Source organism: Ursus arctos, unplaced genomic scaffold (assembly GCF_023065955.2).
Source record: "Ursus arctos isolate Adak ecotype North America unplaced genomic scaffold, UrsArc2.0 scaffold_3, whole genome shotgun sequence".
Taxonomy (NCBI): Eukaryota; Metazoa; Chordata; class Mammalia; order Carnivora; family Ursidae; genus Ursus; species Ursus arctos.
Genome location: NW_026622985.1, coordinates 16,022,186 through 16,039,866, shown reverse-complemented (window position 1 = coordinate 16,039,866; position 17,681 = coordinate 16,022,186). Strand labels below are relative to the sequence as shown.

The window sequence follows — 17,681 nt, the reverse complement described above, 5'->3', positions numbered from 1 at the left end:
GCACGTTTGAGTGAAAATAAGTGCAAAGTGACAGAATGAATGCCAATTCTATATAAAATGAAAAGGAACAAGAAATTCTGTATAGAATTACTTTCGGGGTTTATATTAAAAATTCACATTGGAAAATCAAATTGGTACTTCTTAATTCATGAATGACACCTCAAGGTATTTGTTTTAAATTGTATGTAACTGAGTTTAATTATGTGTGATGTTTTCAATAATTTAAAACAAGATCCATGAAACTTTAAATGACATTAACTTTGTTACATTTTAAGTCTTCTAGATCCTAGAAGATTGAGAGGTTGGTGAATACACCTGTACCTAAAATGATGAAGTTAGTTTTAGTCCCCCACATTTTATGTATAAAATTTTGGTAACTAATATGGAGATGATTATATATTTGGAGTATTTCTTAGAGAAATTTGATTTTCATTTTAAAAACCTAATTTTCATACCCTGTTTTTAGAGATTTATTTATGATATTATTTTTATGCCTCCCAGCAGTTAATAATTTTAATTTTTTTGATAATTTTAATTTAAAGTTCCATGGTCTTAGTAACACTAAGAGAATTTTGTTATTGGTGAATGTGCCACTGCAAGAATTAAGTATCTCAGTTATTAAAACAGTTCCATAGTTAAGATATTGGTCTTTATACCAACATGAAAACTGAAAAAGGAGACAGTTACTAAAACTGCTTAATTCAAGTATTTAGCAATATTAAATGAATCCATTTTAAAATAAATACCATGTTGCCATATTTTTTTAGGACATTCTGTACTTTCCTTTTTCAGTTAACATATTTTTAAAGATAACTGGCTTTTTCTTTTGATGTAAGTAGTATATAAGCAAGTAGCTATAGTCAAAATTTCTAATTGTTATTTTGTAAATTAACTCTTAAGTGAATTATACTAGTGGTGTGTGCACAGCCTTTCAGAGGAACCAGTGTGGAAGAGTATAGAGTGCTAAATGCGTTTGATTTTTTTAAAAAAATACCTTCCTTATAGGTAATTTATATTATTTTTTCTCTCATTGTGTGATCAAGTATATTTGTGATAAGAAAAAACACGCACTTAAATGTATTTTTATATTCTATAATTTACATCATTTAATATTCCCAAAATAATTCTGTCCAGGAGGATAATACTGTCATTTGCATTTCTGATGTCAATATTGAAAAAAATTAGTGTAGTCACGCAATTCGAAAACCTGGAAAATAGTAACTGAAGGAATGCACCCGCAGTTAGTTTTCTCTCCCAGTCAGTCCCCAAACATCTCTCTAGAGTGTATTGTCTCTTCCCAGCCTGCACACAGAACAGAAAAGTAGGTTTTGAAGCTGCATATTTTTCCACGTTCTCAGAAGAACAAAATGCTGCACAACCACCAATCCCGCCTCTTCCATTTAACTCTAGCGCAATTCTGGACAATAAGAACGTTTCTACCCAAGAAAGGGAACAGGAAAAGACAGGAAAGGAGCGCCTTTCAAACAGGTCCACTGAATTCGCATCACCCTACCGGACCCTCCCGCCCCTGCGCCATTCCTTATCCGTGGACCCCACGAAGCTCTTTAAGAAAAAGTCGGTTAACCGCGCCCCTCCCACCCAAACCACACTTTATTAGAAATTTAAAGTCGGCGCTCTTGAAGAACTTGACTGGGGAACCCCAAGCATTCGGCCGAAAAGTCTGAGTCACCCTCTAACTCCACCATCAATTAGAAAACAATTATTGCCAATCGTCCTCCTCACGCAGCCAGCGACCTCAGCGGGCTCCGGCCCCGCGGTTCCGGTTTGGGAGCCCGAGTCGGCTGGGGGGGGGGGGGGGCGGGGCGCTCCCCTCCCCGGGCGGGGCGCTCCCCTCCCCTCCCCCCCTTGCCCCGCCGCAGCGTCTGACGTCCCGCGCGTCGGCTTGCGCGGAGCAGCGCGGGGAGCCGGGCCGGCCGCAGGCGGGGTAAGGCCGGGCGGGTGCTCGAGAGCTGCGGTCCCCGAGGCGGGCAGGAGCGCCAGGCCGAGCGGGGCGGCGGGGTCGCGCCTCTCCCTCCGCGGTTGAACCTCGGGAGTTGGCCCAGCCTGCGGCGCGTTCGCGGAGTGGGAGGGCCCCTCGGCGCGGGCGTTAGCGGAGGGTAGCGTTAGGTTGTTGTCGCCGCGAGGGTGGCCGGCAAGCACGTCCTCCGTGCCGCGCAGGCCGCCTCGTCGGTTCCGCAGGGCTCGCCCGGGAGGTGGAGACGCGGGCCTCCCGGCCCACCCTTGACCCCTGCCCCACCCCTCCCGCCGGGGGTTGCGGCCAGGCGCCTCGGGTTAGAGGAAAGTCGGACCCCGCCAGTCCCCTGGACGAAAGCATTGCGCCCCAGGGCCCTTAACCAAGTTTTTCTTTGAAAGGCAGCAAAGTAAACTAAGTGTTTCTCTATTTAGGTGTGAAGAGAAAAAATGACACTCCAGTGGGTGGCAGTTGCAACCTTTCTTTATGCTGAAATAGGACTTATTTTAATCTTCTGTCTGCCTTTTATTCCTCCTCAGAGGTAGGAAACCTCCAAATCGTTACAATAAGTATTAAATTAAAATAAGTACAGGAAGCATGATGAGCTACTTTAGACTGTTTAGTGTGATATGGGGAAAGTTTTCTTAAGATTAAAAAGTTTTGAATGCTGATTATATAAAATGTGCTCTTTAAACTCACAAATTTTAGGTACTAATAATATTAAAATATCACTTTATATAAAACTTTATTATATATACAAACGAATTAGCTATTTCCCGTCACTTCTAAAAGGAAAAGGACCCAGTCCTTTTGGTTCTGTTGATTACAGATTCAATAAAGTGGTGGTTATACTTTTAATACATGTCGTCATCAAACTTAATCTTGTTTATTGCCCTGAATTGGAACAGTGAACTAAAAAAAGGGAAATGGATAAATGATGTTAACAGCACGCATGGGTACAGAAATGTTTCATTGGGGCAGTGGAACAACAACGGATAAAGTTAAGCCAGTAAATGATTTTTGGCGTTGTTCTTATGTAACCCAAAGATAGTTTCATTAATGTTTAATGGCAATTTTACTACTTTTTTTGATACACAGAATTAATAATATATATATATGTGCTGAATATGGAAAGTACCACAACCATACATTAGCGTTAATTCCTTAGTAAAGACCTTCAAAAGTCTTTAAGTACAGTACTAAGTATTTAAATTGAAGTCTTGACTCACTTTACTCCTCTAATTATCCTCATATTGCTTAGTTTGGAGGCTGTCGGGGTGGCGGTTAGAATAGTGGACACACAACGTAACATAGTTTCAGGTGTACAACCTAGTGATTCAACTTCTCTGTAGTTATGCCATGCTCACCCAGGTGTAGCTGCCATCTGGGGAGTTCAGTTTTAGATCCAGGAAGTTGATAGTATGAATGGTGAAATGCACTTTTAATAAAAATGTTGAAACACCTTTGTTCATGCTCATGACATAAAATCTTTCATAAATGAGATCCTAGAGATAAATTCATTGAGATCCCATGACTGGAAGAGACTTAAGAAAGTTTTTGCTTTGGCTCAGGGTGCAGGTGGTCCTTACATCTCTTAACGTGCTCCTTACCTACCTAGATTGTTACTCATTTCTGTCCTTGCCTATCAGCTTTGCCATCACTTCTTCCTTACTAAAGAAAAAAAATTGAATCATACTGTAGGAAGGAGCATTAGAGATCATTTTTTCCTACCCACTCATTCAGTAGTCTAAGTAGTCTAAGGTGAGCTAGCTGATCCATGGCCGACTCCAGACAAGAATCTGGCTTTCAGCCTAGGGCTTTTTCTACTCTACTACTCATCCTGTTTTGTTTCAAATCTCTATAATGCCCTGTTAGCTTTTTGGTAGTAGTTGCAACAAGAGAGTCCTGTATTCAGGAAAGGAAAGATGTTACTTATAAACATCTGATTTATAAATAAGGCTTAAGAATTTGCAAAATATATATTTTTTTTTTGCAAAATATATATATATATATATATATATATATAGTCAGTTAATATTTTCTGCATGAAAACGATCCATAGATTATGGATCGTTTTCTTCCTGCCAAATATAATTTTTTTTCCTATGCTATTCAAGTAGCTCTTTGATAGATGTGTATGTAAACACAGATTATATATAGGCTCATGTACAAACATACATAAGAAAATATGGTGTGTATATATATATATATATATATATGCACACATATATATGCACACAATTCATTTATAATATTCCTTACTGCGTGTATCCACATATTTTAATCTTTTATACATGTATCACCATATCATCAAAGAAAAGGCTTCATTCTTTATTTAATTTGGCTATTATTTACTCACATAACCCATTGGTTAAAGACATATAGTTACAAGTCAGGCTGCCTGGGTGTATGTCCCAACTTTGCATGTTACTGTATGACCTTGGGCAAATTATTTACCATTTCTGGCTGGTTTCCCCATCTGTAAAATAGAGGTAATACTAGTACCCACCTCATGTAGTGGTTGTGGTGATTAAATGAGCTAAAATATGTAAAAGTGCTTAGAACCATAGTCCAGTAATGACTCAATATATAACAGCTATTATCATTTCCTCCTTGAATTGAGTATTACTAGAAACTGCTAGTCATTTCCTGTAGGAAGTTTTTTTGTGTTCCCTTTTATACTGACCTTTGAAATGTGAATTTGCATTGGGACTTAGGTGAAAGTATTGCCACTTACATTCTCTTTCTAAAAATCTAAAATTTCTGTAATGTAAATTTTGAATAGTATCTCTGGAATTGGAAGCATAGAGGCATAGGGACCTCCTCCATCTATATTACTCTCCCTCCCTTCACCAGCTTCAAGTTGTTATTTAGGGTCATTTCCCAAACTTATTAGTTAATAATCTGTCATAATCTTAAAGTAAAACTTTTTTTTAGGTTGTAAGTGTTTCAGGTTTATTTAGGTGCTTATTACTTTTATGTTTCCTTTGGACTCCATGAATCTGTTATTCATTTAAAATGCTAAAATAATTAATTACTTAATATATATTATAAATATATATAATTTATATATATATGCATATATAAACTGTTTTATATATATATGCGCCCTTGTACTGGGATGCCTGGGTGGCTCAGTCAGTTAAGTGTTCGACTCTTGATTTCAGCTCAGGTCAGTATCTCAGGGTCTTTAGGTTGAGCCCCACATTGGGCCCCGCACCCAGTGTGAAGACTGCTTGAGATTCTTTCTCTCCTTCACCCTCTGCCCCTCCCCCTGCTCACACACACATGTGTGTTCTCATTCTCTCTAAAAAAAATAAAATGCCCTTGTACAAAGTTTGTGCAATTGTGTGGTGCATTGCTTTGTCATTCTTTGTGATTTATAATTCATACTTTAACTCTGTGTCTTCGCTTGTGCTGTTTAAACTGTCTCAATGATATTTTTAATTCCTTTGTGGTAAAAATAGAAATATTCTTTTACTTGGAGTAGATGTTAGAAGTGTATTATGTGGGGCACCTGGGTGGCTCAGTTGTTAAGAGTCTGCCTTCGTTGTGGTCCATATATACGATGGAATATTACTCAGCTATCAGAAAGAACGAGTTCTCAACATTTGCTACAACATGGACAGCACTGGAGGAGATAATGCTAAGTGAAATAAGTCAAGCAGAGAAAGACAACTATCATATGATTTCTCTCATCTATGGAACATAAGAACTAGGATGATCAGTAGGGGAAGAAAGGGATAAAGAAAGGGGGGGTAATCAGAAGGGGGAATGAAACATGAGAGACTATGGACTATGAGAAACAAACTGAGGACTTCAGAGGGGAGGGGGGTGGGGGAATGGGATAGACCGGTGATGGGTAGTAAAGAGGGCACGTATTGCATGGTGCACTGGGTGTTATACAGAACTAATGAATCATTGAGCCTTACATCGGAAACCGGGGATGTACTGTATGGTGACTAACATAATATAATAAAAAATCATTTAAAAATAAATAAATAAATAAATAAATAAATAAATAAAAGTGAAAATAAATAAATAAATAAATAAAAATAAAAAAAATAAAAAAAATTAAAAAAAAAAAAAAGAGTCTGCCTTCGGCTCAGGGCGTGATCCCGGCGTTATGGGATCAAGCCCCACATCAGGCTCCTCCGCTGGAGGCCTGCTTCTTCCTCTCCCACTCCCCCTGCTTGTGTTCCCTCTCTCGCGCTGGCTGTCTCTATCTCTGTCAAATGAATAAATAAAATCTTTAAAAAAAAAATAAAAAATAGAAGTGTATTATGTAAAAATATATAGTGCCGAGTTGGACTCCCTATTCCTGAAATGTTGCTAATTATTAGACCAATAGGTCTTTGTTATTTCTGAGTTATTACCCTAATTAGCAAAAAGATAGAAGGTAATAACTTCTATCAGCAACATTACATGTTACTATAAGAATTCATGTATCTTTACTTTAAAAGTTATTTTTGCTGTAGAATGCTTAAACCACCAGACAGAAGATAATGTCAGATTATCATTAAACTTGAAAGAGTTGTTCTTTATTTCATGAGACATGTCATCAGAAAATTGCTATTTCTCTGATATGACAGAAAAAATTAAATTTCTGTAATTCTTTTCATTCACTATACAGTTACCAAAATGTTAATTGAATATTTGCAAAGCATTTCAAAATCTTCTGATTTTTTACACCTAATGTAATTTTATTGCTTTACAGATGGCAGAAGATTTTTTCATTTAATGTCTGGGGTAAAATTGCAACTTTCTGGAACAAGGCTTTCCTTACTATTATAGTCCTACTGATTGTTCTATTTCTAGGTAAGTACTGGATTCTTCTTTTAATTGGGCTTAACTCTTAGTGGGCTTCTTTTATTAATGAATTCACTGGGTTTTTAATTAACTAAGTTGATTTTGCTATTGATGTGCAGTAGGTTATACAGGAGTCATCCTGGGATAACCACCACGTATGCCACTGTTTTCCGAGAAAATATTTCCTATGTTCCATGCCACCAGCCTTTGAAATGAATTTCTTTTTATAAAACTGGGAACAACTGGTGTGAGAAGGTACAAGTAGGCGATTGTATCAGGATGTGTGAATGCATTCATGCCTCGTTTCAAAATGTCAATAGTTGTCTCATGGTATGCTATCATTATCAAGTAAATCTCCAGCCATGAAAGAAAACACTAAACAAGGAAAGGACAATAAGAAAAATGGGTCCCAACTCTGCCACCAGCTAACTAAATGCCTTTTGGAATGGCATTTCATCTCTCTGAGTTTGGTTTATCCATATGCAAAACAAAGAGAAAAAAGGCAATCATTTCTGCAGCTCCTTCTGGCTCTAGTATTATGTTCTTTTTTTTTTTTTTTTTAATAATCTCTACACCCAATGTGGGGCTCAGACTCATGACCCCAAGATGAAGAGTCGCACACTCTACCAACTGAGCCAGCCAGGCGCCCCTGTAGTACTGTGATCTTTTAACTCTAAAATTATCACGAGAATTTCTAGTGAAAACTGCCACATATCCATATAAGGAAGGAAAACGGTAGTACAAAGTTTTTTTGGTTACATATATCAGAAACCAACTGGAGCTCACTTGAGCAAGAAAGGGGAACTTATAATAAAATACAGAGTTGGTTTAGAGCAGCTCAGGGAAGGAAGGAAGCCAAATTCCAGGAAGGGACTAGTCCTAGGAACTGAAGTGTCATTTTCACGTCCCTGCATTACTCCATGGGTCTACTTCATTCTTCCTTATCCCTATGGACTCTGATACTCTGCTCTCAGTCATATAGCTGTGGGTACCATATAGCTGACAAGTGTCATCACGCCAGCCATATGCAAGGATTAACTAGCTATTTCTGATCCCAATTCCAATGATAAGGAAAATAAATGAGCCAGTTCGTACTAGGTTTTCAACCTTTGTCTGGTAAGCTATGGTCAGGGGTAGGAGTCACAAATCAGAAGCATGACCTCTGGCTGGAACCTACATCTGTGGACAGAGTGGGTAATTAATTCTCAGAGAATAGGGACATCATGGATAGTTAATATAGGACCTTTGACCTTGGGTGGTAAAGGCAGGCAGATAGGGACCTGTGCTTTAAGCCTCAGTGTTTCCATCTCAGAATAGGGTAATCACACCTGCTCCACTGCGGTGTTCAAAAGTTTAAATGCAGTAGTGAATGTAAAATACACAGTCCAGTGTTCTTGTCCACCAGAATGACAATGGTGTAAATTATGGAAAACCAGATTACTCAAGTTTCATTTATATTTTACTTTCAAATTTGTTTCATTTTTCTTATTGGTTGTTTCTCTAATAATCATTACAAGGTGTTCGTGTTCCTGGAGCCAGTACTAACTGAATGTGTGTGCATATGTGTGTTTTAAGGGGTGGGAATAGGCAGAAAGGAAGCAGGAAACCCAGGAATATGTTTAGTGTCAGCAGAAATGCATCCCAGGAATTTGAAAGTTTCCATGAGTGATCCAAAAAAAGGCTGTCTCTACGTGGTTTCTAGAAAATTGACCATACGTCACACCCTGCCCGTATGGTTGCCTAGTTTCATTTTTCAGACATAGTTTCCTTGCTTTTATACAGGTGACTTTATTCTCTAGGTAGGTTTGTATGACCATTTACATTTATAAACTTCTTTGATATTATTGATTAATCTTCAGCATTTCTGCATAATGGATCCAGGAATATTATTTTTTCTTTAAAAGCCAAAGAAGCTGAATAACAAGCATAAGGATCCTTCATATTACTGTGTGGTTCCTCTGGTCTGCTTAGAATAACTCATAAATACTATTGTGTTTGGGTTTTTTTTAGTTGTTTCCTGGTGGTTGGTATGATGTTACTATATTATTGTGGCAATCTGAGAAATGTAAAAGAGGAAATAGCCATTAAGATCAAGAAAATTTTTTAAAGATGATTTTAAAGACTGGGATACCTGGGTGGCTCAGTCAGTAAAGCATCTGACTTCAGCTCAGGGCATGATCTCAGGGTCTTGGGATCAAGCCCCGAGTCCATAGGGCTCTGTGCTCAGTGGGAAATCTGCTTCACCCTTCCCCCCCCCCTTGTGCGTGTGTGTTCTCTCTCTCAAATAAATAAATCTTTTTTTTAAAAAAAAGACTATTTCACATACCTCTATGCAAGTAAACTTGAATACCTAAATAAAATGGATAACTTTGTAGAGAAATATAACTTATCAGATGAACTCTAGTACATACAGAAAATTTAAGCAGACCAATTTTCCATAGAAGAATTACAGAAAGTTATTATTAAAAATAAAAAGCTACCCCCATCAGAAAAGAATAAAACCAGATAGCTTTGCAAGAAATTCCACCACTTTAAAAAAACAGACATTACTAATGCTGCTTAAATTGTTCCAGAATTTAAAGAATTTAAAGAAATTTATGAAGCTAGAAAAAAGCAAACTCTAATTGAAAATAAACCAAAAAAAAAAAAAAAATGGAAACCAAATACAAGACTGGTAACATACAACACAGAGAAAAAAGTGTTCACAGCAGCATAAGTCATAATAGCCAAAGAGTGGAAACAGTCCAAATGTCTTCAGCTGATGAACAGATAAACCAAATGTGGTATATCTGTACAATGGAATGTTATTCAGCCATAAAAAATAATGACATACTGCTACGTGGTACAACACAGATGAACCTTGAAAACATTATGCTAAGTGAAGGAAGCCAGAACACACCAAAAAAACACACAGTAAATAATTGCTTTTGTATTCAATGTCCAGAATAGGCAAATCCATGGAGGCAGAAAGTAGATTGGTGGTTCCTGGGAGATGGGGGAAGTGTGGAATGGGTATGGGGTTTTTGAGGAGGTTGATGAAAATATTCAGAAATTAGTGTTGTTGGTTGCACAACTTTGTGAATATACTCAAAACCACTGAATTATATACTTTAAAGGGGTAAAAAAAATTTTTTTTAAGATTTTATTTATTTGACAGAGATAGAGACTGCCAACAAGAGAGGGAACACAAGCAGGGGGAGTGGGAGAGGAAGAAGCAGGCTCATAGCAGAGGACCCTGATGTGGGGCTTGATCCCATAACGCCGGGATCACGCCCTGAGCCGAAGGCAGACGCTTAACTGCTGTGCCACCCAGGCGCCCCTAAAAGGGTAAATTTTAAGTTATGTGAGTTATAACTCAATAAAGCTGCTATTTAAAAAACTTAAATAGGGGTGCCTGAGTGGCTCAGTCGGTTGGGCGTCTGCCTTCGGCTCAGGTCATCAGGGTCCTGGGATCGAGCCCCGCTTCAGGCTTCCTGCTTGGGGGGAGTCTGCTTCTCCGTCACCCTATCCCCTTCCCCCTGTTCGTGTTCTCTCTCACATGCTCTCTCTCACGTGCCCTCTATCTTTCTCTCTCAAGTAAATAAAATCTTTAAAAACTAAAATAGTAGTTGAAGTGGCCTCAGTTTTGTAACTGAAATCTCTTTCCTGTGGCAGTAACTCTTTCCTAAGAATGCTGATGCCTACATGAAAGAAACAGTCTGACTTGTTTGTCCCACTGGTCTTTGAGACACCTAAGGGGCAGATCTGCCTTACCTAGGATCTACAAGAATCCAGTGACTTCAGAGTGTACTAAATATAGATATGAATAAGCTGAAATCTGTTTTCCACTAGAAAGAAATAGACCCCCTGTACCTCTGAGACTTAATGGAACTGAACGCATCAAAAGTGTAGCTCTCTGACTGTTTCCAGTAGCAGATGCCAGCCCTGTGCCCATTGGGGGAGCATATGCCCCCATAGGTCAAATTCCATTTTAACCTATGCTAGTGGAAATCTCAGTGTAACCAAATATTTCTAAAATCTCAATAAAGTCATATTACTATTACTAGTATTAATTATTAGTATTTTAATAATAATATATTGTTACTTTAATAATATTGCTTTAAATAACTTAATATTATTTCAGTAATTACCATAATAATTTGATAATATTGAAGGGATAATATAATAAAATGCTAGTACAGTCAATTCCAATTTCATGGAATTGATCGGAATGAGAGATGACCTATATGCTACTATCAGTAGGTTGGATTTTACTCAACCTATTAGGGATAGAAAGAATGACGGATAACAGTTTACAGTGTAGCTAGAAATGAGAGACAGTACAATGATAATAAGTCCTAGATGAAGAGTACAAAAAAAAAATCCTGTTCAGTCAAAGGTTCCCACCAACATCCATTTACAGAGCATCTCTTTTGAGTATGGTACCCTCCAGGAATAATAGAGGAAAAGACAAAGAAAGCCCATAGCCGAAAGTCCATTATTTAAAAGTCAGTTCAGTTTTTCTAAAACTGCTTTCCATGTTAATAATAATTTTATATTAAAAGCCAAAAGTAATGTTTTCTCTTTTTCTTTAATAGATGCTGTGCGAGAAGTAAGGAAATATTCGTCTGCACCTGCCATTGAAAAAGGCTTAACCAGCAGACCTGGAGCCTATGAACACACACAGATGAAACTTTTTAGGTCTCAAAGAAATCTTTATATTTCTGGATTTTCATTATTTTTTTGGCTGTAAGTTTTAAATTTTAAAACATGATATATATTTCCCTTCCTCATTTTTCCTACATATACTACAGATTTTTTTTCCTATGCTGTTTAGTATACCAACATCTTCATAAAAGAAAACAGATGAAATACCCAAATAATAGTCATTACGGCTTGTAGGTTTGATAAGTCCATAATGCCCTGCGTGATCTGGCCCCTGCTTCTCTCAGGAGCCTTGTCTCCTCCCGTTCTCTGACATTCACACCACATTCCACCCACACTGAGCTGTTCATGCATTCGTTCTTGCAACAAATAATTATTGAGTTCCTATTGTGTACCAGACTCCCTCCTACTTCAGGGTCTTCACACCTGCCAGAACACTCCCCTCTTTCCCTGGCTACCTTTCTATTCATCCTTCAGCCCCTTTCACAGAGAATCCATTTGTGACCATCACTCCCCCCAAAGCAGGTGGCCCATCTCTGTTGTATACTTCCATGGAATGTATCTATATATTTTTTTGAGTATCATTCATGGTAGCAATTAAATACTTTTTTAACTCTTTCCTCCCCAGCTAGAACCTAAACCCCTTGAAGGACTTTGTTTCATTTCCTGCCGTGTCCCCAGTACCCAGCACGGTGTTTAACACTTAGCAATTCCAAACATTTAGCCGAGGAAATACCTGTTGAGTGAATATTTGAAGATACTAATTTCTATGTCTAACAATGGAAGTTACCCATAAACTGATGTGAATGAGCAGTTTTTAGGCTTGGCCAGCCTCACACAATGCTCTTTAAATAGCAAATATTGAGGTGGTGGGGGGAAGAAAATCAAAAGAACAAAAACGACTTCTCTTACTGGCCCCACACACTATCTGAAATTCTATTTCTCCTCCTCCTGGCCAAAGGCCTCTAGAAGGAGGGCAGTTAAATTAACAAGTGCCGCTGAACCTATCTTCTAAATGCTAGTCTTATAACAAAGATTCCAAAGGAACGAGATACAGGCTTGTTTTGACAGAAAGACTTAGATTTTAAAAAAAAAAGGGGAAGAAAGAAAAGAAAAGAAACTAACATATGTCCTCCCTAAACAATATCTCCCTCCACCATACCCATACCTAAGGGAAATCATTTGACAGTGACTGTTTATCTTAAACCACAGTTTCTAACGACTAGTTTCACAGTACTCTGATGTTTCTGTTTGTTTAGAGTGTTGAGACGTCTGGTTATCCTTATTACACAGCTGGCTAAAGAACTGTCAAACAAAGGAGTACTTAAAACTCAAGCAGAAAATACTAATGAGGCTGCCAAAAAATTCATGGAAGAGAATGAAAGACTAAAACGGGTATTTAAATTTGCTTTTTAAAAATGTGTGTAAATGTTGGTTTTCCCAAGGTATATTATTTTTCAGTATCAAAAAGAGCATTTTTATAATTTGTAAGCAAAGAGTGACCATAAGTAGCAATATTGTTCTAGGAAATGATTGTTTCAAAGTGTCTTATTCTCCTTTAGATTTGTTTGTTCTCAATTTCCCTCCATAGTAGAATGTCATTGAACCTATTTTAATTCCATTGAACCTATTTCCTATGATTAAAAGAAAAAACAGTATTCTGGAAATATGGATTTTAATTCCTTCATTACCATTAATTTTACTTTATAACTTAAGTAAATCTTTATAAGTCTCTATGTTTCCATTTTCTTTTCAGTTAAATTATTTTTTAAATAATTTTTAAGCCTGATTGTTTTATTTTTGTGTGTGTGTTCTTTTAAATGTTCGTTATGTAGGGAGGAGAGGAAAGTAGTTAATGCTAGATTGATGACTGCACATATATTTAAAAATCTTCAATTTGGTCATGTTGCTGATACTCCTTTTTGAGAACCCTATGCTGTAATTCTCCTGCCATTCAGGCAGAGTATATATTAGGAACTGATGTTTTCCCTATTAAATAAAAAGAACAAATGAGAAAATGATAGCTACAAAAGTATTTTATTTTTTTCTTAAATGTAAAATTTAGGAATAAGATGTCAATAGCTTGAGTGTTTGCTGTTCATATTAATCCCCATAAGTTTTGCTAATTCTACTTCTTAGAAGAAAGTATCAATGGAACCATTCAGAAGTGAAACAAATTTTCTTTAAAAAAAGTGTTCCTAAAATAATACAATAAAATGGTTTTCCTATTATAAATTAATGAATTGAAAATAGTCAATTATGTATTACCCCAAGTTATATTTATGTAAAAAGTATTGAGTTTAATAATAGAGAATTAACATACTTACCTTAGTCCTAGAGCCTAGCCTCTTATAGAAAGAACTATAAATACAACCCCTTTTTTTTTTTAAGATTTTATTTATTTATTCGACAGAGATAGAGACAGCCAGCGAGAGAGGGAACACAAGCAGGGGGAGTGGGAGAGGAAGAAGCAGGCTCATAGCGGAAGAGCCTGACGTGGGGCTCGATCCCAGAACGCCGGGATCACGCCCTGAGCCGAAGGCAGACGCTTAACCGCTGTGCCACCCAGGCGCCCCCGAATACCACCCTTTTTCTAAATGAATTAGCCAATACATAATATAATAGAAGGCTTTCCAGAACCTATTAAATAAGGCAAACCTCACTGCAAAAGAAATTGTGTTTGATGCTGTAGTATAATGGTCACCTATTCAGAACCCATGTTTTATTTCTAATGATGTCTGCCTTATTTTCCACTACAGCAAAAAAGGTAAAGAAATACCTTTTCTCATATAAAATAGCATTCAAAAATGTTTCTTTGGGGGCATTATAACCAGCATCTTTTAAGGAAACTTTTAGAGACTAGCACCACTTTATTTTTTACTTTGTTTTGTTCTGTTTTGAAAAGGCATTGATCCATAGATGTCATGTAAATTTCCCTTTGTAGTAAATACAGGTCTGGGAAATCAAGCTCATGGTATTTCTGTATTCAAAAGCAGGCAATAAGTTATTTCTGCTTTTTTGGAATGTTTCAGCAGCAAAATCAGCCTCATTTTGTACCTCAGTATTGTTTCATTTTCTGTCCTTTGATCTTTTTTCAAAATGGTAAAAGTAAAAACAAAACCCTCAAAGCTTTGATTACTATATGATGGCTAAACTCAAAAGCACCCAGCCTTGTATTTGTAAACTTACTGTGTACCTATCTTGATTTAAAATTATGCCCATGATGTTAGAGTAATGTGTTCTAGTTACTAACAAAACACTGCTTTTTTCCTCTTACTCTCTAGTTGTTTTCCTTTTACTCATCAGCTTTAAGGAAATGGAAAGTGTTTCTGTAAAGTTTTGGTACTATTATTTTTTTCCGTATACACCCTAATTAACATACTTAAATTAGTCTGGTCCTTCAAAAAAAGTACCTTCCTCAAAACATTTTGGAACTTTCCTTTAGTATTGTTTTCACAACGAGTTACCCTTGCAAGGAAATTTATTTCGTGAGTACTGATTCTTTGATTCCTCCACAATTTCTCTCCTTTTGTTTGTTTGTTTGTTTTCCTCCCCTTTGATTCCATGCTATCCTGGTTCCCTGCTTCCTGTATGGGAAGGACCCAGTCATTGGCCCCAGAACATCAGAGACACGTAGATACGCTGAGCCAAAGTTCGCACACAGTAAGGAGAAAGTTCGTGAGCTGCACATTAATACCGTCAGTGCCCAAAGTGTAACTAATTGACCAAGGAAAGCCAGAGGTCAGAATATCAAAGATCACTTCTGTTTTGAGCTATTTCATGTCGATTTTGAAATATTAGCTAAAGAAAGATAAAATTGCCGAAACAACTCTTTATTCTCTATCAGGGACACCTTATCAAATGGAAAGCACTTTTACTGTGAGATCCAAGAGACTTAAGTGTTAATCCTAACTCTACCAGTAATTAGCATTGTGACCTGAGGCAAGTCACCTCACACGTCCTCAAGTGCAAGGTTATAAATAATAGCTAACACTATGCCAGGTACTGCTTCAAAACCTTCACAGTAAGGTATTAACTCTTAATTCTTGGAACAACGCCATGAGGATGGTACTGTTATTATCCGTATTTTATATATGAGGAAATGGAAGCGCAGGAAGGATAAGTGACTGACACAAAACCATTCAACAAATTAATAATGACAGAGCAAGATTTGAATCCAAGCAGCCTGGCTCTAGAATCCACACTCTTAACCACATTGTTTTGTGCCCTTTGTATGCTGTCTTATAAAATGACTTTCAGATGGCACCTGAGACCCCATTCTGTTCCGAGACTCAGTTAATGAAACAATTATGAAAGACCAATTAACTCTTAATTTAACTGCTTTAAAATAACAGCAGTGATGGAGCTTTACTTCTTACCGGTTTTTTTTCCAGCCACTCACCACGGTGGTATAAGGTGGGTGGGACAGGGAACACATGCATTGTTGTAGCTAGTAGCTAGCTATTGAATTTCAGTTCCAGGGCTCTTGGTCTTTCTCCAGCATCAAGTCACACATAATAAATTTGGACAAGTTTGCAGGTGCAATAATGAAAGCTTATTTACAAGACCAACACAAATCCAACTTTTCCAAGTCAATGGCATAATAATTCAAGCAGTCAGTATAAACATTCCTGCAACTCAGTGGTTCTCTTCCAATTTGGGTAATCACTGGAGACTGTGTGAACTGAATTCAGTGAAGTAACAGCTAGGATTGTTTTGAACTTGAAGTAGGTAACAAATTATAGAGATTTGGGGGGGGGGGAATCTTGTTTCTGCTCTTTAAAAAAATTTTTTTTTTAATTTTAAAGATAGGAGTCTCCTTCAGCTTAAGTATATACTTAAGTGTGCTTTGTCTCTTAAAAAAATTCTTTGGGGTCATATAATATATTCATTAGAGCTTTAATTCCTCCTTCTGAGCTGCCTAAACTCTGTTATAACATGATAGAACTGTATTTGATCCTGTGGTACAGTTTGTATGCTCTTGTCTCATTGTTTCTACTAGATTAAAGTTACATGAGAGCAGAGACCATGTTTCTCTTACATTTTTATCCCTTATATCACCTAATTGTAATAAATTTGCATGTAGCCCATGCTCCGTAGAACTTTGTGAGTTTTGTTTATTGGATATACCAGCTTACATTAGAAAGGGAATTACCCTGCAGTAGAAATTATTTTCTGTCACTTTGTTTAAAATTGCCCTGAGCTGCTTTTTTTACCTGACTATGGAAGCTGTCAATATCAAGTTGCTGCCGCTTTATTTACTCAAATAACCCATGCCAGTGTATGCACATATTTCGTTTTTCAAACATTAATTTGCCTTTCTTGGTAACTTAAATATCTTAAAATTTCTCTAAGATAAGTAAGCTTCTTAATTCTATTAACAATGATAGTTTCCTTTTAGACATACAGATTATGAAATTTTTCCTCCATGATGTTTTTATTTTAGTCAAATATTTTACTATTCTCATCTTAATTTTTCTTGCCTAGAAAAGATGATCCACCGGGAGCCTGGGTGGCTCAGTTGGTTAAGCATCTGCCTTTGGCTCAGGTCATGATCCCAGGGTCCTGGCATCGAGTCCTGCATCAGGCTCCTTGCCCAGCAGGGAGCCTGCTTCTCCCTCTGCCTGCCACTCCCCCTGCTTGTGCTCTCTCTCTCTCTCTCTCTGACAAATGAGTAAAATCTTTTTTTAAAAAAAGGAAAGAAAGAAAGAGAAAGAAAGGAAGGATGATCTACAAACATACAAAAAACATTTTAAAAGCCTGCATAGATTTTAAAATATAAAAAGCTTTGTAAAAGATTAACTGAACAAGAGTAATTTGGGGACTATTCGATGACTATTCAGAATTAGGTAGAATTTTCCAAACATAGAGATGGCCCTGACATTTTACACTTACCCACCCCACTCTGACATTATATTCCTTTTTTACAGATTGGTCTGCATAAAAATAGTCTGAGTAGACAGCTCTGTAATTGGAACATAATGGTTTACCAATTAATATCATCCTCAGAACTGTTTTTCTCCTTAGATTTACATCACACACTTAATGGAGGAAAAGCCATTCACATTACTTACCTAAATACTTTTTGGAAACATAATTTTAATTATAGCCAAACCAGAAACTCTTATGTTCATTTCAGAGATTTCAGCCTTAGTAAGAAGAAATCTTTTTGTTTGCCAAATATCAAGTTTCTATCAGCAAAAGTACATTGTAGAAAATTATAAAATACTAAAAGGACAAAGAATCAAATAAAGAC

General features: G+C 37.1%; 1 protein-coding gene across 3 annotated transcripts in view; it reads left to right on the top strand.

Annotated features, from left to right (window-relative positions):
- The first annotated feature begins 1,862 nt into the window (after positions 1 to 1,862).
- Positions 1,863 to 17,681, top strand: part of BCAP29 (B cell receptor associated protein 29) — a 49,572-nt gene continuing 33,753 nt past the window's right edge. For 2 of the 3 annotated variants that reach the window (XM_026503447.4, XM_026503456.4), the window contains exons 1-5: positions 1,863 to 1,945; positions 2,407 to 2,513; positions 6,690 to 6,790; positions 11,359 to 11,509; positions 12,685 to 12,820. In XM_026503447.4, the coding sequence (XP_026359232.1) occupies positions 2,422 to 2,513; positions 6,690 to 6,790; positions 11,359 to 11,509; positions 12,685 to 12,820 (480 nt within the window). In that variant the 5' untranslated portion in view covers positions 1,863 to 1,945; positions 2,407 to 2,421. Of the gene's footprint in view, positions 1,946 to 1,995; positions 2,118 to 2,406; positions 2,514 to 6,689; positions 6,791 to 11,358; positions 11,510 to 12,684; positions 12,821 to 17,681 lie in introns of those variants that run through there. The other variant, XM_044385755.3, reaches the window with a different exon arrangement.